At 35.1% G+C, this 20,929-nt stretch overlaps 2 protein-coding genes across 2 annotated transcripts; both read left to right on the top strand.

The window, feature by feature from the left end:
• The first annotated feature begins 945 nt into the window (after positions 1–945).
• On the top strand, positions 946–10,346 carry LOC109012910 (RNA polymerase I-specific transcription initiation factor RRN3). The gene is made up of 18 exons (XM_018994809.2): positions 946–1,075; positions 1,150–1,230; positions 1,359–1,532; positions 2,305–2,493; positions 3,564–3,647; positions 3,801–3,872; positions 3,985–4,056; positions 4,179–4,412; positions 4,896–5,006; positions 5,091–5,204; positions 5,853–5,975; positions 6,069–6,137; positions 6,263–6,369; positions 7,704–7,787; positions 7,882–7,966; positions 8,682–8,795; positions 9,351–9,535; positions 9,861–10,346. The coding sequence occupies exons 4-18, from the start codon at positions 2,374–2,376 to the stop codon at positions 10,084–10,086; spliced, it is 1,800 nt and encodes a 599-aa protein (XP_018850354.1). The 5' UTR covers positions 946–1,075; positions 1,150–1,230; positions 1,359–1,532; positions 2,305–2,373; the 3' UTR covers positions 10,087–10,346.
• A 6,022-nt stretch (positions 10,347–16,368) lies between these two features.
• On the top strand, positions 16,369–20,918 carry LOC109012909 (alpha/beta hydrolase domain-containing protein 17B-like). Its single transcript, XM_018994807.2, has 5 exons — positions 16,369–17,143; positions 18,107–18,143; positions 18,284–18,520; positions 18,625–18,672; positions 20,288–20,918. The coding sequence occupies exons 1-5, from the start codon at positions 16,845–16,847 to the stop codon at positions 20,543–20,545; spliced, it is 879 nt and encodes a 292-aa protein (XP_018850352.1). The 5' UTR covers positions 16,369–16,844; the 3' UTR covers positions 20,546–20,918.
• The last annotated feature ends 11 nt before the right edge of the window (positions 20,919–20,929 follow it).

The following is a 20,929-nucleotide window of genomic DNA, read 5'->3' as shown; positions in this document are numbered from 1 at the left end:
ATATAGAATAGATATATGAAAAGAATTAATCTATTTATCAATTATTATTTACTACTCTACACTCTACATCCTAAAAAAAAAAAAAACGATGTCAAGTGTGGGATGTGAGGGTGAATAATGGCTAATATATAGCAAAACTCATATGAAAAATAGTGCACCCAAAATCATTTTCACAATTCTTTATAATATTATGATTTAAACTATATATGGGCATTTTTATAGAACACCTTATAAAAGTAACGTCATTTTATAAAAACATTCTCATTAATTTAGTGATTGTGTAAAGAGTTGTGAAAGTGGTTGTGTGTATTATTACTATATGAATTATTCTATTCACAAGCCGGTATGGATAACACTGTCATTTACAGCATTAATATGACAAGATTTGATTTACAAGATTCAAATTTATAATTTTTTCTTGAAATAAAATTATGCTACGAAGTTATCTATACAAAAACTGTATAAAGCCAATTTGAGGGTCTCTTGTTTACCGAGAATGCAATGATCATATATAGCTTCATTAGCACAGGAAGATATTATTCTCAATACCTGATTTTTTTGCTACCATTAAAAGGTGATTAAAATACCTTTATATATTAAAAAATGATATATATACAATCATTTTTATAATTTTTTATACAATTATATTTTAAATTAAAGATAATTTTTGTTAAATAACTTATAAAAATGATATCACTTCACATAAATACTTTTATTTTAAAATATAATTATATAAAAAATTATAAAAAAGAGTTGTATATTATTAGTTAAACTGCGATTGAAGCTCCAAATGAGTAACTTTGTCGACCTAGTCATGACCGGCTCAGTGGAAGAACCCAAGCCCAATAAAACCCAGCCCGCCGAAAAAACGAGATTCAAAACGACTTCGTTTGGACAAACCCTAAAACCCATATATACTTTTTAGTTTTTCCCCTTCCTTCCGTCCAGCGCCCGCAGCCCTCGACTCTCTCATTCTCTGCGTCTCTCCCTCAGTTTTTCGTTTCTCTCTCTTTCTGCGTCTCCAAACTGCCGCCCTTCGCTCCTGGTTTCCGTTGCCGCTCGCCGCTCGCCGCCGGTATGTACTCTCCGTTCGACTCTCTTTTTCGCTTATCCGTCTCTCTCTATCTCATCCTCTGTGATGTTCTGCAGCGCCCTGTCCCACGCCGCCCATCCCTGTTAGTGCCACGCAGGCTCGCAGCCCTTCGCCGCTCCGACCACCACACGCTGCAGGTAAAACTTTCTCCCTCTCTCGCCCTCTCTCGGCTTCTCTCTCTCCCTCTCTCGCCCTGTCTCGGCTTCTCTCTCTCTCTCTCTCTCTCTCTCTCTCCCCCTCTCACTGTCTCATTGTGTGTTGCCAGAGAGCAGAGGGGATCAACGCACCAGTAGCACGTCCAACACCCACGGAACCCATCGCACTGCTGTCCGCAAGCACACGACTCTCTGTCCCTCTCTATCTATGTCTCTAGCCTCCCGTTGTGCCACCGGCCAGCCCAGCCCCACCGTGTAACAATTCCAGCTACTCGATAATTTTGGTAACTCTCTGGGCTTGTTACGCTCTCTTCCCGATTTCTAAATGTAGAGTTGAGTTACGGGTCACAAGTAAAGGCGTCGTTTAGGGGTTGATATGTTGTTTGATAGCAACAGTGATGTGGATTGATGGGTTTGAGAGTTAAATGGGTTGAACGGCCATTTGTTATACTGGGGTGTAAGTTTTTAAACCTTGGAGGAAGATTTAAAAACTTACACCCGAATGATTATCTCAGGATGATTTGTTTGGAGAATAAAATTAAGATAAATTAGTTAATTTGGTGTAAGGATACTTCGAGTGTTATATGGATACTCACATTTGAGGAGAACGAATTATCCAGATGATACAAATATATTTTTGAGTAATGTAGATATCCTAGGGTGTGCAGACCCTGTGCCCTCCCTTTGAAAAGAAGTGGGGTTCACCATTAAAAGAATGAATGATGTTTTCACGTGGGTCTTAGATTTACTAACTTTTTTTCGAATGAAGTGCTCGGGTCTTAGATTTACTCCCTTTGTTATATGTTCAATAATCTGATGCAAGTAGCCGCTAAAATCTATATTCGTGTTAGTATACAATTGACTGCATTTTTATTCAGGGTTGTTATAAAATTGAACCCCTTTCTAATTATGAATTTCTAGAAGAAAGAAAAAACTGTTGTTTCATGTAGTCATGAAAGAATTGTGCGAGACCATTCCTCAAAGTTTGACTTATCCATGCTTTACAATTCATTCATGGGGATGTTTAAATTTAATTTCTCTGTTTTTGTTTTGCAGGTCTTGCTCATATCCACACTCCCAGGCCCCTCTGAAATAGTGGGAGCAGTAGGGTCTGGGTCAAAGACCATGGGAGCTGAGGAATTAGCTAACTACGGGGCAGGGTTTCATGAAATGGATAATGATGATAATTTTAGTGATTCTGAGGTAGTCTATCATGTCAAGGATGCTCTTAATTCAGTCTCATTGGTAAGCATTCTTCCAAATGCAGCATTTTTATTTCTTTATGATGGCTTTTTTTTTTTTTTTTAAGTACTTGGCTTTATTTTCTTTAATTATTTAAGGTTTAAATGATCTGTGCGAGATCATCATGGTAATAGTAAGACTTGGAAGGCTGGTATAGCACATATGTTTATCTTGCCACTCATCATATGATCATGATTTTAGCATTAGTGTGGAACTTGTGATGGATGAATTATGAGAGATAACGTGCGGATGAGTTATCACAGTTTTATAAAAAATATATTTGGTTTTCCTTAATGATATGTGGATTATCTGATTGCTCCATGTGCTGAAGGGAGTTTATTTTGTGGAGCTTTTGATGGATGAATTTTGAGGGATAACCTGCGGATATGAGTTAGTACGGTTCTATAAAAAATATACTTGAGAGGTCTTGGTCCAGTTGTTAATTCTTTGTATGGGCAATGAATTGCAACTGTTTATGTGCTGTTTGTTGTGAATGCCAAACCAATTTTAAAGTGCTTGTGGTTTTCCTTTTTTTAAGTATTTTGTTTAGTTCCTGCTGTCTTTTCTTGTTCTTTTTCTCGTGGTTTTTATGTTTATTGGTGCAAATCATTAAGCAGATTTTTCTAACATTTTGATATTTTCAGCAGGATTTTGAATATGTTTGTCTGCCATATGATTATGTTGTTTTTCTTCAATCCTTATATGGCCTAATATTGAATACACAATATCGGGGTCTTTCTATCTATATATTAGCAACATTTTCTACATAGCAACCTAAAAATGAAAATTCTATTATGGAGTTACCCGTTTTAATGTCTTGGCTCTGTTCTAGTTTATTAAAGAAAATGACATATACCACACTTTCATCCCACTCCCATCTCATCTTGTTGAAGTGACATTATCCAATAATCCTTGATGTTTTTTTAATTTTTAGACGAGCTACTCTAAGGGTTGACTGGCAGTGCCACATCAGCACGGTCAGATGAGTGTAATGTGGTTTTTGTGAGATGAGAGTGAAACATGTAACTCGCTTGCTAAAACCTTATCTTTAAGTATAAATTCTACTTTCTCAGGGTGATAGTGACAGTTACGACCAGCTTGTTGGGGTTATGCATCACAATGAACGACTTGCCCCTGAGGAGGTGGCATTGCTTGTGGTAGGCTCTTTACCTATATTTAGTTTTTTTTTTTTTTTTTTTTTGGGGGGGGGGGGGGGGATGATTGAGGCGGTATTTCAAAGCTTCAATGCTCCTATTAACCTCATAATTCATTTCTCCAAATCTTATGTTCTTTTTATATATGCTCGGCAGACCAGTTTAAAGGCACTATCTGGAGCAGTTTCTTATATAGATGCCGTTCTCCATGACTCTCTTCTTACTTCAGTGAGTATATGAATGCTTTGTTGTTTGCATTTTTATTCTGTTATTCTTGTTAGATTTAATTACTCGTCGAAAGTTTTGTTAAAATTAATGAAATTTTGTTATGAATGTTCAGATTTTTAGAATGAACATGTGGAACTACAGACCTGATGTGATGGATGCGTTGCTTGAACTAATCATATCCTTGGTATGTGGGCTTTAGGCATCCTTCTATTTATGATTTATGACGGATAGATTTTTTTGCTCCCTTACTTTCAGTGGACATTTTGGTGAACCTTTAGTGATTCATTTTCACTATCAATATTGTAGGCTGCTTCAAATGGAAAACATGTCAGTTCATGTTTGGAAATGCTTGTGAGCAACTTCACGCCACCATACTCATTCGTAGATACATTGAAGCAGCCACGTGGTCTTGCAAGAAAGGAACAAGTTCTTTCTCGTGTGCATTCAGCCCTGAAACACATAGCTGATTTGGTGCCTCTTGCTCCCTCTATACTATCTCCAATTGTTTCTCAAAGAATGCCAATTTATGCAAAGGAACCTGTGAGTTCAACAAGTGCTTCCCAATCTTAAATTCAAGCTTAAATGTGATACAGTTTTGTGCAGTGTCAAATGCTGGGGGCAATGTGGTGTGCCTCCCAACAGCACCCATGTCAATCAACTAGCTTTATGATTCATAACTGTATTTTTTTTGTACCTCCCCTTGGTCGGTATCAGTTCAGCCTTGTGGTTGTCATTTTTTCTGGGGCAGGAAGATTAACAGACAAATTTTAGAGCAAGGCTTGTGTTTTTAGCTGCTTTTTTGTATATACTGACATCTGTGTTTCACCATGTGTCCCTGTTTAAAATTTGGATTTTTCTATTTTCTTTTTAAATTTTTTTTAATTTTCTTGTATGTCGTTGTGCCTTTTGCACTTTTCTGGATTGAAACTCCAATACCATATGCTCGTGACTTGTTTTCTGCATTAATTTGTCTGCTATTATGGATCAAACTGTAACTGAAATTAGAACCACCTCTTCCTGTAGTTGGCAGTCATATATGTTGAGAACATGTTAAAGCTTGAGAGTGGTGCAATTGGAGAATTTGTTAGGAGCACGATGCTTATGGCAATGATGGATATGCTGATAGAGTTGGATGTAAGTAGATTGAATTTCTCAAACTAATTAGTTGCCAAAAAATTGATATTGTATTTGTGTAATGACGTATCAAGTGTCTTATAGGTGGAGATTGGATGGGATGACATTTTGCGAGATGATTCTAGTAAAGGAATATTTCAGATGGAGCTTGAGAATGCGGATGAAATTGCAGATTATGACGAGGAAGATGATTATGAGGTATGGTCCATACGATGCTCAAAATTTGCCTATATCTTTCATCTGTTAATCTTTTGAACTAAGAAATGGTAGCAAATTGTTGGAAATGCCTTGCTGGCTTTGACTATTGTAGTATTTTGACCGTGTTTCAAATATATGGCCTAATAAATTTGATTTGGGCCCACTTTCAACTATTGTTGGCCGGATCTTTGAGGACTGGGAACGCTCATTGGATGATCTTAGATGTTTCTTTTTCCACACTTTATTCTTGTTGGCTTCTATTATTGTTATCAATGGGGCTAGTTTTCATGATTTTCTTACTTATTACCTGATAACGGTTTTCATTTCTTGTTCCTAACTTATAACTAGGTGTTCTTTTTGTATATTTCCTTTGTACTCAGGCTTCTTCTTTTTCCTTGATTTAAGAAAATCCTATTGACCTATTAAAAAAATAAATTTGATTAGTCGGCAATCATGTTGGTCTTGTCTAGCTCTGAGTGTCCTAAACATGTGATAGCGGCTAATGATGAATGTACTGGGATGAGGTAAAAATAATATGTACCAAGGAAATTTAATGTTCGGCCCGCTTTCAAACCTAATTCATATTATATTGGTTGGAGTGGGATTTTATTTATCATCTTATTTATTCCTGTTCTTTTATTTTTGCAGCTTCCAAGAGAATTAAGTCGGAAGAGTTTAGGAGGAAACTTAATTGCTGAAAAATTGGATAGCTTGATGGCTCTAACTTTTGAGCATCTCGAATCATGTAAAGCCAATGGTCGTTTGAGCGAGGTACATTTGGATGTTCAATTTTTCTCTGCATTTAATTTTTTGTTATCCTTGTCTCATTCCTAATATTATTATATTTTTAAATGTGGTGATTAGGTCTTTGAACCTCTTTTAGACTCGTTCCGAATTACGGTTTTGACTACATACAAGTCAAAATTTGCTCAGGTAAATATACCTTTTTCTAGTTAATTGCTTTATTTATCTTGTTCATACTGATATAAATTGCATAGTGGCTTTTTTTTGGTAATGCTGGCGTTAAAACCCATTGCTTTTGCTTATTTGTATTGCAGTTTGTGATGTTCTATGCCTGTGCTCTAGATCCTGAAAACTGCGGTGTGAGATTTGCGACATTGCTTGTAGATATTTTTGTTAGCAAAGACTACCCGATGCCATTCCGGTAATATTAACATATTTTATATTAAAAAATTTGGATTATTGGTTTTTATGCTTCTGTTTTGGGGAACATTAATTTTGCGTTGGTTATGGTTTGTGGTCTTTGAACCACTTAAAGTTGGTCCAGGCTTCTATTTTTCAAATTTTTCTTTTTATACTTCTAATCCATGATTTTTTTTTCTTTTTTTCTTTTTTTTTTTTATTTTGTGGTTTTTATTTGTACTTATATTGTTACAACTCTAGAGGTATATATTTTGTTTTAGCACTTGGTTAAGGAAGGCGTCATTGAATTGTGAGATTGAACTTTTTTATCAGTGAAACAAGGATTTTATTGATATTATGAGATTTAACTTTATGGTTGTTGCATGGAAAACTTAGTGTGAAATTTAAATTATCTTGTCGTGTTAATTTTATATCTCAAGGGCTTCTCATAAGACTTAATTTTGTGTAATTGCCTTGGGATGAGGATCAATTAGTGGTTGTATCTGGAAGGAAAAATCATTTGTTTAGTCTCTGCAGGAAGGATATGCTTTCCTATCTGGACCGGTTGTAGGAGACACATGAATATTGTTGTTCTGAATCAATGTTTAAAAAAAGTTAAGCTTTTACTTGCCTAATTCCACTTTTGATCAGAAGAGAGCTGTCCCTTTACCTCGACACTTGAAGATGACATTTTTCTCAGTTATTTCAATGACACTGAGTTCTATGCCCAAGTCCAGGATAACCAAATGCAAGTTTAAAGAACATATCAGCCACCTTTCTTTTCTCACAAATGCAAGGCCTTTAAATTCATCTCCATCTAAGGCTTATCTAATGATGTATTCTCACAAACACAACCAAAAATTTTCATGTGGATCCCGTATTTATTCAATTATTTCAAAATGATTGTACGACGCTTGTGGATTGTAACATACCCTGGATTTAACATGAGAAGGTGGTGAATGAAATCTCACATTGTCTGGGAATGAGAAGTTCTTGTGGAATATAAACTAAGATTTGACTTGGGCTTTACTTGCATCGTTACAAATGGGATTAGAGGCAATCTTAGCCAGAAGTGTAGGACTTGGCTGCTGCACCTACAATTGAATGGCCTCGTGATGATGTCAAGGGTTTAAGGGGGAAATTGTATTACTGTAGATTTAGCATAAGAGTGGTGATTAGTAGACATCAAGCGATTAAGTTCTTGCAGCTCCCTTTCCCCAATACTAGATTCTGTTTTTGTCTACATTTATGGTCACCGTTTAGTTTCCTCAAAGTTTTGTAATATGGGTTCAGGTGTTAGATGAGCATCAAAGCATAATCTATGTTTCTAACCTTTTTTTCCCTTGTGCTGTGCAGGATGAGTGCTGTTGCTTATCTTGCTAGCTTTTTATCACGTGCAAATTTTCTGTCAGCCCCTTTCGTCGCTATCATGTTGAAAAGGTTGAGAGGCATGATATTTTCTTAGAATATGATCTATATTTATGTTGCAACAACTAAAGATTAACTTGGTTACCTTGTGATTATGAGTTCTCAGGTTAGTAGATTGGTGCTTGGAATATTGCAAAACAGGTGGTGAAATAAACCCAGTCTCCCATAGACTTTTCTACTCTGCATGCCAGGTATATTATGCTTTGGCAATATTTGGATTGTAAACTTAAAGGTTTTTAGACCTTTCATTATTGACAGGAAAGAATTTGGATAGAGTATGGTATCAAACAAATTTGCATTCTGGAATCATGATTTCTCAATTTTATATTAAATATTATCTTCCAACACTTTGAGTACTGGAATTCAATAAATCGAGCTATACTATACAATCAGGCCTCGTTTGGTTACACAGTCCAGATGAGATGAGATATTTTATTGAAAGTGGAATAAAATATTGTTATAATATTATTTTTGTTTTGAAATTTGAAAAAGTTGAATTGTTTATTATATTTTGTGGAAGTTTAGGAAAGTTGTAATGATTATATGAGATGAGATGAGATAGTTTGGTTTTGTATAACCAAACCAGCCCTCAGTTATTTAGCTGCATAATATGTAGTTTCAACCATTTCATTGTGTCCACTGCAAAGTTTTGATGGCATCTTATATGTGGATAATATCTGGTGAAATGAAGCACGAGATACATTTTAAATTGTTAACATTTTTATTTGAGGTTACTGAATTTAAAAAAAAAATTATTCGAGGTGACCCGACTATGTCCTCATTTCTTTATCCTAATGTTGCTTGTTTACTAAACAATACATGTTTGACAGTTATTATCCAATTGTGCAGAAGCTGATGTACTGCTTTTGACTAATAGCAAATTGATGGCTTCTTTTTTGTCCACAGGCCATCATGTATGTGCTTTGCTTCCGAATGAAATCAATGATGGATGTTGCTTGGTTCAAGTCTCATCTGCTCTTTATAGAGCCGATCTTGAAGCATGCATTGAGCCCATTGAAGGTGAGGTGATGTTTTGGGACAGCCAAATACTCTTAAAAAGATTAATCGGTATATACAATTACAATTTTGATGTGTCCTAGTTATGTTTCCTTTGATGCTGAGAAGGATTCATACTTATCTATGATCAGTGTGCCTTGTTTGATCCTTATTCTTCAATCTTTTCCATTTATTTTAAGGGTGAAAATGCACTTACGATCATTCTAATAGGTTAAAAGTATTTGTGTACATTGTACCATCCGATTACAACAAATTGACAAATAGCACCATTGTCCAATTTGACGCAGAAATGAATGAAAAAAATCTGGACCTTCTGATCTTAATAGAGGGTATATTGAAACCTTTTTAGGAGTTTGGAAGTGCAATGTGTTAGCCTTTGTACTTTGGGGTTTAAGGTGTAAAATGTTTATTGGTGGTAGGGTGAAAATTGTATTTTTTTTTTTTTTCCCTTTTCAATTTTACTTGTGTATTTCGTTGGTGCATTTTTAGTCATTAATAAAACTTCTTTTATAAGAAAGAGGAATGTACATTGTCTTATTTTAGCTGCATTTCTGCCAGGTATGTCTGCCTTCTATTGTTGATGAGTTTTGCCAACAAGCAGAAGTAGCCAATCTATTCTCTTCATCTGAGGAATTTGTTTTTAGCGACTCACTGGAGTCCGAACATTCAAAGGCTTTTGGTGGGATGGAAAGGCTTGACATGTTCTTCCCATTTGACCCATGTTTGCTGAGAAAAAGTGACAGGTATGCATTATCAGCGTTGGGATCAACTCTATTTTTGTTGTTTTCTAGAATGAATAGCATTGATTGCAAATTCAGGCTGTTATTAAAATGCAAGGGAAGGACAGAAGTCATTTTCATGCCTTTTATCTTTTGAGGGGTTGTTTTGAAATTTAAAATTTATGTGGGATGTTCAGTGGCTCATTTAAGAACTATGCAAGGCTGGAAAATATATTTAATGCACATTCAGAATGGTGAATGGGGTGTTTCTTTTGTCCATTTCTGCTGAGTTCTTTTTATAAGGATTCTCACCAACTTTGTGTTGACTACTCTTCCTGATTATCTGAAGATTCATCCGACCATACTTCGTGTATTGGTCAATGGTCAGACCTCCGTGCGATGAAGCTGAAGGCATTAGTGATGAAGACATTGGTGAGCAAGAGATTGATCTTGATGTGAGCAAAATGTCAATCACACCCCGGAAGTCTTCAGCTTATTGGATTCATGATGGATTTGAGGAGCCAAGAGGAATGCCCGCAAGAATTAGACCCTCAACAAGTCCAGAGTCTTTGTGATATGAAGATAGTCATGTTTTTTTTTCTAAAAGAAAAAAAGAGCGGGCTGCCAAAGGGGTGTCCTGGCTCAGCACGAGAGTTTTGCCATTACAGTTTTGGCATTATAATTATGATTCAAGTTTTGTGTTTTTTCTTTTTTCTTTTTTATTTATTTATTAATTTTACTGCAAGGGTTGTAAAATTAAGCCAAGAGGACACGTTACGCACACTTGGGATATATATTTTGATCAGTCAATATTGGATGTTTATTTTTGATAAAAGATTATATCGCCCATTAGCTTTTCCAAGAAAATACATCCTTGTTGACTATTATGTGAAGTGCCATCTGTTTTCCCAATTTGGATGCATGAGTTATGGGGTTTACAGCCTTACAGGAAGTCTCTACCCCCCCAGCATTTCGTTAATCTGTGTCTAAGATTTCAAATCTTTTATAAGGTCAACGTAATTGCCAAGAAGCTGCTCAAATTTTCCAATTCAGCGTCCTCTTGCACAATGGATGATTGGCAATCTGTCTTAGAGGTCCAACGTAGACTGAAAAACAACCCTCTGGAATTACTTGACATGCCTTTTGCTGATTTTGTTGTCCTTGGCCTCTGAACGGTTCCATGGTTTGGAGAGCCGGGGGGAGAAACGGAGAAGAGAGAGAGAGGCTTCAGGAGAGGGAGAGAGTTGGGGGGAGAAAGAGAGAGAAAGAGTCTTCGGGAGAAGAGAGAGAAAAAGGTTGGGAATAAATTCCCTCAATCGATTTTACGGGTGAATAATATAAATCTCCTACATGTCTACATTTTATTAGAGGATGTAAAATATAATTATACATACATCGATATGTGTTTAAATACAATGATGAAAATGATAAATCACATGTTGGTATGTGATGTAAAATTTTTCACCCATTTCCTTTTCATTCATCAATTTATTTTATTTCATAAAACATCATTTCATAACATTAAACATAAAACATAACCATTTCATTTCATGGATCATAAGAAACAATAATTATTATATATAACATTCATTTCATTATGCATGCATTTATTATAGAGAAGCATAAAATTGGGTTGCCAAATAAAGGTCATTACATACATGTACTTCAAAGCATTAATACTTTAGCATAGATTCACATAAAACACCATTCATTTTCTTTCATTGCATAAAAAGATATTTTCTCATAAAAGCATTTCATTTCATTTTCATTGAAAGAAACTTTTCATTTTGTTTTTGAAAAATTCTATTCATCACTCTTATACCACACACCTGCTTTTTTTTTTATCTTTTTTTTTTTCCTTAGCAAGTGTGTGATGTAAGAATAATGAGTAGAATAACTCTTTATTTTTACATCATATAGAAAACTCTAGAAGAGTATGAACATAATACTTACTTAGACTATATGCCATTTTCATTTTATACAATTCATTCATGTGCATGTCAAATGTCAATCTACATTCATACATAACTTTATGTCACTTCCTTTTTTTAAGTGCATATGCAACTTAAATTTAGAACTTGCATAATAAAAACACTCTTGACGTGTCGTCTTTTCCACGCAACTTTAACCTTTAATTGATTCCTTACTTATACCTTATTTAACTATTTACTTGCATACTTCCTCATAACATGTTATGAAAAACAATGCAAGAACAATAAAGTAAAACAAGAAATCAATCGCTTGATGCAAAGATTTACGTGATTCAACATGCCTACGTCAAAGGATTTTATTCTCTTGAGGAATATCAAAGTACAATGTAGGGAGAAATTATAATGTTCAAAATGACCAAATTGTTCATAATAAACATATATATGAGAGATTGTATGACAAAAGCCCTAATTTTTCAATTATCACGTTATTTGCTCCAATAAGGTGTCGAGCGAACTCTCTATTTGATGTTCACTCGAGCGACATGTCGAGTAAGTGTCGAGCGACCTCTTTGCTAGAGTTTTACTCGAGTGAACGTCAAACGAACTCTTTGTTTGACTCATTGAAAATCTATCAAAAAATCGTAACGAATCTTCGTTAGGTTGGGTCATTGACTCGAGCCGACACAAGAATAAACCAAGCTTCACAAACTCAACATAACATTCACAATTGTAAAAATATATACCTCTAGGCATTCATAGCATCCCATTCATTTCACTTATACAAGTCATAACTTGTGAACTACTTTGAGGTCACCTTTCTAAAACATAGCTTTCAACTTCATGACTGGTCACAACATTTGGTCACAAGCTTGTATGGTGGCTCTTTAACTGTAAAGGCCGGTTGCTTTCGAGGTTTTAATGTTAAAAAGTGACTAAGATTTTCCGTATTTATCCTGCTGTGCCTGTTGGCTTGCTGTACTCCGTGACCTTGTCAACATACGTACTGAGGTCGATTATGGAAAGGAACAAAATGAAGTTCTTTGTATAGCAGCAGTTTGCCCATGTATTTTAATATGAAATAGATCATATTAACTTCTTTTACCTAGCAATATCTTTTGGTGCAGATCTAGCACAAGCTAGCTAGCCTTATCCTTTCTAAAAGGGTCTGGCCAAGCTCTCTATCCCACTGGTTGTGTTCGGTCACATGCATAAAGAGCTAGCTGGCATATAAAAATGGTCTTCGGAAAATGATGGCAGTTGGGGATGACAACACTATATACCTGAATGGGGGGGCCATTGTTCCTAGGGTCAAAAGATTGATCAATGAACAAGGACCTGATGAGAAAGGCTTAATGAATAATGACACCCCTCCACCAGAGTCTAGTGGCACAACGCGAGCTAGCCTTCACTTTAGCTGAAATTTCGGATGCAACTTTGGATAACATTGCAGAAACTTTGGTTTCAGTTGTCGGAGATCATAAGACTGCGGCAGAAGAAGAGCACATTTTGTTTAAACTTGGCAGTTACCTTTGTCCATGATTGTATTCTAGTTTCAGTCTCACCGGATCAAACACTCAAAATATAACAATATGTGTTGAATGGAGTGTTGTAATCAAGATGATAGTGTAGTTGTCATGGTATTTTTTTTTTATAAACATTTGTACTTCAAGTTATTCTATTCTCAAATCAGTGCGTAAAACACACCATCCACATCACTTAAATGAATCTTATAAATCAAATCTTAAAATTTATCTTTTAAATCAAATTATGCCACGTAAAGCAGTGTGTGGTGTAAAGTCCTTAGAATAACACGCAGAACCCTTTGTACTTTTATTTTTTGTCTAATAATTGGTTGGCTAACTTGGAATATCCGAACTAATCTGAGCAGTTCGGAGTGGTTTGCTAACCTGAGCAAAATGCAGTATTAACTAATAGAACCTCAAAGGATAATCTTAAACTAATTGCTTGAATATGCAGCAATGTGTCACACATTCAATGTCCCATCTAATCCTACATTATCTTGACAACCTAAGGTTCATAGTTCGCATATTGCTTTTCCAGAAACACTTTAAGTTGCTGTGCACATGGGTTTGGATCAGGTTGGGTCAAAAAATGGCATTTATGGGTTCTATCTCCTTTACAGGTAAGATGTAGTAGTGCTGAAGGTTGACCCTTCTTTTGTTGATGTGATGCTCACAAATCCATCTTTTCCCTTACAGCAATTCAGCCTTTCTTTTCCCCCCCATCTCATAATATTATTCAATATCTGCCATGAAAAGGTAATATTCACCTGAAAAAGTGATGTTCCATTTCCTAGATTTCTTCAATGATATATCTTTAAGTAATGGCTAGTCTCTGTAAACCAGTAATCATATGTTATCAGTATGATGGGCAGATTTGTTTTAAATTTTGTTAGCATTCTAAAGCAGTTTTGTAGTGTTTCCAGTCAGTGCTTGAAGAGTAATCTCTCAAATCATCTCTACTTAGAACATTCATTTCAATTAAATACTCTAATAATGTAAATATATATATATATATATGATTAAAATATGGGCAAATTATATTTGATGGACACGACAGACATAACATCACAAATTTGATTTGTCTATAAAAATTAATTTAGAACTGCCTTTTTCTATTTTGCTTTCTCTTGGTTGGTGCACCAACTTCTAAGCAGTCTATGGGCCTTTTGACCCATTATTTTCTTTGGACTAAACTTTACTATTTGCTTGTATTATATTTTTTACAGAAAAACTTGATTTAATTATTTAAGAAATATTAAGCCTATAAAATAAACAAAAGTATAAAAAAAAAAAGTTCATAAATTGATATGAGATTATGTGTTAAGTCAGATCTATTTTATAATACAAAAAATTTACAATTTGAAAGAATTTGTGAATTGAGCATTTTTTTTAATTAAGGACTCATTTAAATAGTAAGATAGATGAGATGAGATATTTTTAAATTAGTTGAATAAAATATTATTAGAATATTATTTTTTAACATTATTATTATTTTGATATTTAAAAAAATTGAATTATTTTTTATATTTTGTATAAAAATTTTAAAAAAAAAATCGTAATAATAAGATGAGTTGAGGGTACTTCTAAATTCAAATAGCCTTAAGAAAGAATTTGAACTTGTAAAGCTTTATTAAATAGTTTTTACAAATTACAGAGTCAAATTCAAACCAACTATCCCACCAAATAAGACTTATATTAAGTATTTATTTGTCTGATGGATACTATTATTGCTGATGCAAACATTTCATCTGAAAAATGGAGAATATTTACAATCTTTATTCCATTCAGAGTTTAAATGTCCCCTGCTTTTAAAGACCCAGAGGTCCCCTACTTCTACAAGGCTAGTGAATTTAATTTCTTTACCTACTTCAATTTCCATATCCAAAGCCAAAACTTTTCTTGTCACACATTCACTTCACATAAAAGAAGCTTTAAATTCTAAGGGGTTGGTCTAAGCGGTGAAAGTCTCAGTCTTTAGGATATCACTCTCTTCAAAGTCTAAAGTTTAATATCTCATAGATGTAAATAATTATTTGGAGCTACATCCCTGGTGAAAAGTCAACAATTTAACCAGTTTTGCGTAGAGAAACTTTCGAAGATACAGTGCACGAAATCGAAATTTACTCTGTAAAGATAGATCCGAAGAACCCTATCTTGGAGAGGTTCCCGACAAAATAAAAATAAAAATAAGCTTTATACACTAAAGACTGCAACATAACATTGCAATTGTAATGTGAAATTCATCTGACAAAATGGAGGATATTTACTATCTTGAAGTGTCTGCAGATTTTGTGTTTTCACCAAAACTATGAGGCTCTGTTTTTGTTCAAAATTTTCATTAGAAACTGAAAAATATCATGAGTCCTTAATTCAGTGACTCTCTTCAGTTGGACCTCAATCAAATATATTTTCACCAACTTAGTCCAAATTAAAACTAATAATAATTATTTCATCCATTAAATAAAGTGTTTGCAGCTATAAACTAATTATCAGCATACAGATAAAACAGTTCCGTGCCACTCTTTTTCCTTTAAGATAATGCTGCAACCAAAATGTGCTTAAAAATAGAAATTAATTTCCAAACTAAGATAAAATGGGTTATTGTGGATGGGCAAAGTAGAAAAATAAGGACAGTTGTGGAATTGACTCAATCTCCAAAGCAGGAAAACCCTGCCCAAACCGTCGTCCACGAGTAAAAAAACATCAGCTGGGCAAAGCGAAATGAGGAATGTCTGACTCTCTGACTCTGACATTTTTGACCGCCCAATCTGCCAGCCTCTCTTTCCCCCTGTCTCTCTGAAGATCCCGTTAGTCTTTGACCAAATCATAGCCGTTCAGCTCTTCATCTTGTGATCTTTCCCTTTCTAAATTCATCACAACCCTCTAATTTAGTTCTAATGGTTTTGTTGCAGTTAAGTTAAGCGCCACCTGTTTAGGATAATAGGGGCATCCTCTTCATACAACTCCCAAGTTTTTCATGAAATGTCAAAATCTTCTATAATTTTAAAAGACTTCTGGTGAGGTAGCTGAATTGAACATCTTCTAATAAGTGGTGGTATTTGCATAAACAATTTTTATGTCATTATCAAGTTATAGTTTTATCTTCAAATGAAGAAGAATTGAAATGAATGCAAAATATATCATACCACAATATAATTGATTTGTGCAATAGTTGTTTAGGGGTTACGCTCAATGAAAATAAAACATGTCAATGGGAATATTCAAAGTCTCAATTATAGTTATTTGAAGGGAATATCCTTTGTGTAACTTTGAAATGAATTAGGACATACATAGAGTATAGACCAAGGGATACACCTATCTTAGCACAAAAGGACACACAGATTTTGACAAATCTTACTTCATGCATTACTCTTATAATGCAATGGCCCCAAAGCTTTTGGACAAACCCATAGAACCATTTTCCAACAAATTGAACCATCTAATGAAGGCTAAAACAGTCATTCTGTAACTTCTTCCTCAAAATCACAAAAACAGAGCTGTACAGATCATCATCATCACCACCAAGAACTCCCTCTATGGTTCCCAACTTTCTATGTTCCTTCAAAACATAGCCAATTCTTTCATCGGTTTAGTTTTTCTTTTCTTTTTTTTCTTTTTTTTTTTCAGGGTCTTTGTTCCTCTCTAGATAACACCATTTCCAGCTCACCCGCTTAGATCGGATCTATTCTCTGTCAACCCTCCCGTTAGTTTCATCATCCCCAGTAAAAGAAAAAAAAAAATCACAAAAACCGAAAACACGAAAAAGAAACAATTTTTGTTTATTTTCGTGAAAACCCAAGAGAAAGCCTCAATCCCATATGCTGAAACAATAACGGGGTTGTGTTGCTGACCTTCATTTCTGAACTGGGTAGGTGTTAAATGGGCAATGTGACGTCGAGCGTGGCTGCCAAATTCGCTTTCTTTCCACCAGACCCGCCAACCTATGACATATACAGGGAAGAGGATGGGAGGCTGGCGTTCCCCGGGGTGACGCCGGACAAGAATGTGGACGTGCATTTGCTGGACACCAAGGGCGGGAACAAAATCGTTGCCATGCTTTGGAGGCACCCTTTTGCGCGGTTCACGTTGCTGTACTCGCATGGCAACGCTGCTGACTTGGGTCAGATGCACGAGCTCTTTATCGAGCTTAGGGCTCACCTGCGTGTCAATATCATGAGGTACTTTTGGGTTTTGGCAGGTCGGTTGGTTTGTGATCATAGCCGTAATGGGTGGTCTTTGTTCTCTTCTATGCTCTGTTGGGTGCTTTTTTTATTTTTCTTCTTGGGGTTGGATTATTGGAGCAACTTATTTTTCATTTTTGGGGATTAATTGATTCTATTCCCAGTTTGTAAAGTCTATCAATTGTTGTATTACGGGTTTTTGAATCCCTTGCTTCTCATAGCGTCGCATAAAAAAATGAGTTTTTTATTTTGCTGTTTTGCTTGTGTAATTGCTTACAAACTTATTTTCTGTTTTTGATTCTCCAACTTTTTCTTCACTGCTTTCCTTCTTTCTTTTCCCCCATCTAAGCTTCCAAAAATATTCTCCTTTTTCATGTTTATGGGTTTTTTTTCTTTGATTTCTGATCCTTTTTTTTACCTCCCTCCTGCTGCTTCTCTGTCCTTGCACATATGAGAATTATTTGATATATGAGTTTTATTGATTGAGAAGGCGATCCATGGAACCATACGTGATGTGGTGCTGTGTTCAGCATTAATGCCGACGGCTTTATAACTATACACGTTTATTTTACTTGGCTTTAGGAGTCTACTCGTCGGGAAAAAACTGACGCAGAATAAAAAGGAGTATAATATTACTATTCTGATTGAACTTTTAAGCAGATGCCTATTAAATATGGGAGAATAGAGCGTGTATGGTTCTGGTCTGATTTTTTCAAAACTTTGCAGTCTACAATTTCTCCCTGTTAATCATGGATAATTTTACATAAAGGTGTTTGAAAGCCACTTCAATTTTTTGGCTGTTATTTATTTTCTATTGACTGTGGTTGCATATGGAGAAGATGTTCTGGGATGCGATTGGTCAACCTAATTTTGGCGCCTGATTGTATTCATTTGTTCATTAAAAGCAGTAGGAAGAACCTTTCCTTCATTAATTACTTGGTATCGATTATTATATTGCAGCTATGATTATTCAGGATATGGAGCATCGACTGGTAAGGTAAGACAGTTTGCATTTGCTGTTTTCTTTTGCCTCGAAAATCTAGTGCAGAGTTTGAGTTAATTACGAAAGAATAATATCTCTCAAGATTATTTGTCTATATGTATACCTTCTAAGTGTTGTCTCTTCAATCGTGGTAGCCTTCTGAGTTCAACACCTATTATGACATAGAGGCTGTGTACAATTGTTTGAAGAGCGAATATGGAATTAAGCAAGAGGATTTGATTTTGTATGGCCAATCTGTTGGAAGTGGACCAACTGTGCACTTGGCTTCTCGGTTACAGAAGTTGAGAGGTGTTGTTCTTCATAGCGCCATTCTTTCAGGCATACGGGTGTTATATCCAGTCAAGATGACATTTTGGTTTGACATTTTTAAAGTAAGTTTGATTAAAGTATTCTTTGGATCTCCTTTTTTTTTTTTCTTTTTTATAAGCTTTATTAATTGGTTTTGTATTGAGGAAGCCTCCTTCATTTTTTTCAGAATATAGACAAAATACGGAATGTCAGCTGTCCAGTTTTAGTTATACATGTAAGTTTTTTTCTTTCTTGCCAAAACTTTAATTAGTCTGTTAAATTCTCCATTTGTTTACATACCCACAGAACTTTATATTCTAGTTCTCATCTATTTTCTTAGTGCAGTTTATACCAACTAATTTTTCCTAAAATCTTAGGTTAAAGTCTAGTGCTTAGTGCTTACTACCAGTTACTTTTTAGATATGATTCGATGGAATTTCTAGTTTCATTTTACTCCTTAGATGTTTTGGTTTTGTAAATGTTCTTTCATAAACTGTAGGGTTTATACCATGCCAAGTAATTCACTGACAATTCCATTGGATGCCGTCACTAAGAAACCCCTAAGCACCATTATATTTTGTCCTTTCGGTCATTAACTATGTTTGAATTTTGAATCCTTGATTTTTCCCTCTTCTTCAGCTTTTTTTCTCCCACTTTCATAAATTCACTGTTTGTATAGTCGTAATAATATGTTTAATCACCTTCTGTTATGTTGAATCTTATCCAAATGTATTTGCTTCTAATACAATGGAATAGGTTCTGTTGAATCTTCTCTTTATCAAAATGTATTTATTTCTAATACAATGCAACAGAAGAATAGAATTAGTTCCCAAGTTTCAGGAGTCTCTGGCAATAAAGGCGGAGTCTTTAAAGATTTGGAATCTCCAATAAGCAAAAAGAAATCTGGTGGATCTATTTCTTTCAAACCAAAAAATAGGGTTGAAAATTTTCAAGTTTTTCCTCTAGATACAGGAAAATGCAAAGAAATCATTGACAGAATTATTTTCATTTGATTGGACTTCTCATTAACCCCTCAGTAACTTCTCATCTTGTCAAAGATGAGAGAGAACCAAAGTGTATTTTCAAGAGTTGAAACTGACAATGCAGAACTTTTAGAGGGAGTGAAGGGCTTATTTTGCATGAATTGTAAACCTTCAGGGAGTTCTTGTTGGAAGTTGATGACCTTTAGGTGATACATCTGATGCCAATCAATTAATGAGAGGAGGAAATACAAGAAGTAGAAATGGTCGTCAATTTCTTTGTGGTAGGAAGTTAGTCTGTAATTCTATCAGATTTTAAGGATGTGGCTGTTACGAAAATATCAAGAACTTGGACTTGTGTTGGCTTTTCTTTTTTTTTTTCGGTTTCCAGTTGGTTAGATGGTGGTTTTATGGATTTATTATTTTTGAAATACCAGAAATTCACATGTGGGGGAGGTTTTCATTTATCAACAATGAGAACTCTTCTTGTTGCTTCGTTTATTTTGTACTTTGTATGAAGAAGATTCTGGAGTGACCAGCAAGTGCCAACTGGTTTACTTTGTCACTGTAGTTATGCTGGTGAAATGAGTAAAACCACATAGCCAGCCTATGTTACGGGAAGCAAATCCAATCAGGAACAATAACCTGAATTTCTTCTGCTTCATTCATAAGGAATATCGATTTTCCTCTTCTTTGTCCTTAGAACCCTATTATGTCATCCCTATTGTATTCTCTACCCATGGCCTTACTTCCTACAATAGGTTTCTGTCTTGCCCATTACAAATTGATTTAATGTATGGTTCTAATTTGATTTATGCTGACTGCTATTGGTATGGGCGAATGGCATCTCCCATGATGGATCATTTGCAGGGAACAAATGATGACATTGTTGATTGGTCCCATGGAAAGCGTTTATGGGAACTTTCCAAGGAAAAATACGATCCCTTATGGGTCAAGGGTGGGGGGCATTGCAACCTTGAAACTTATCCCGAGTATATTAAGCACTTGCGCAAGTTTGTAAATGCAATGGAGAAACTCTCACTCACAAGACCGACGAAACAACTCACTTCTAACTCAAGCTTTACAGAAGACAGACACAACAAGTGCTTGAGATTTGGAAAACGATAGCTGGTTCTTTCTCATCATTTGATTATTAGAGAATCGAAATGGATAGGCTCCTTTTTTCTCCAAGTATAGCTATGCTTGCGCGCTTCATGGACCCGTTGTTCAGCAAATAAGCTGTTTGGTTCGGTAAGTTTCTTGAAATCGCAAAATGATAGAAATCATATATAATTTGTTTGATCCAGATCCTGTCCAGCAACCATTTTTGAGGTAGCAATCTGCTGCTGTTGTTTTTCCCATGAGAAGTGCAAAAATTGATATCAGCTAGTCCCAGAGACTGTGCTTGATCTGGATTTCATGTATAATTAACAAACTTGAGCTTTATGTAAAGACTATCAGCAGTTTCAGAAATGAAATACATGTGTTTGTTTCATTTACTTATTAGCCAAT

Source organism: Juglans regia, chromosome 6, assembly GCF_001411555.2.
Source record: "Juglans regia cultivar Chandler chromosome 6, Walnut 2.0, whole genome shotgun sequence".
NCBI classification, from domain to species: domain Eukaryota; kingdom Viridiplantae; phylum Streptophyta; class Magnoliopsida; order Fagales; family Juglandaceae; genus Juglans; species Juglans regia.
The sequence above is the reverse complement of the archived record's forward strand: the minus strand, read 5'-3'. Positions and strand labels throughout refer to the sequence as shown.

Excerpts from the sequence above, each read along its gene's own strand:
- LOC109012910 (XM_018994809.2), top strand. The coding sequence starts at position 2,374 with ATGGGAGCTGAGGAATTAGCTAACTACGGGGCAGGGTTTCATGAAATG. Across the intron at positions 7,788-7,881 it reads GTCGCTATCATGTTGAAAAG|GTTAGTAGATTGGTGCTTGG; the intron begins GTTGAGAGGCAT and ends ATGAGTTCTCAG. Across the intron at positions 8,796-9,350 it reads ATGCATTGAGCCCATTGAAG|GTATGTCTGCCTTCTATTGT; the intron begins GTGAGGTGATGT and ends CATTTCTGCCAG.
- LOC109012909 (XM_018994807.2), top strand. The coding sequence starts at position 16,845 with ATGGGCAATGTGACGTCGAGCGTGGCTGCCAAATTCGCTTTCTTTCCA. Across the intron at positions 18,144-18,283 it reads ATGGAGCATCGACTGGTAAG|CCTTCTGAGTTCAACACCTA; the intron begins GTAAGACAGTTT and ends CAATCGTGGTAG. Across the intron at positions 18,673-20,287 it reads GTCCAGTTTTAGTTATACAT|GGAACAAATGATGACATTGT; the intron begins GTAAGTTTTTTT and ends GATCATTTGCAG.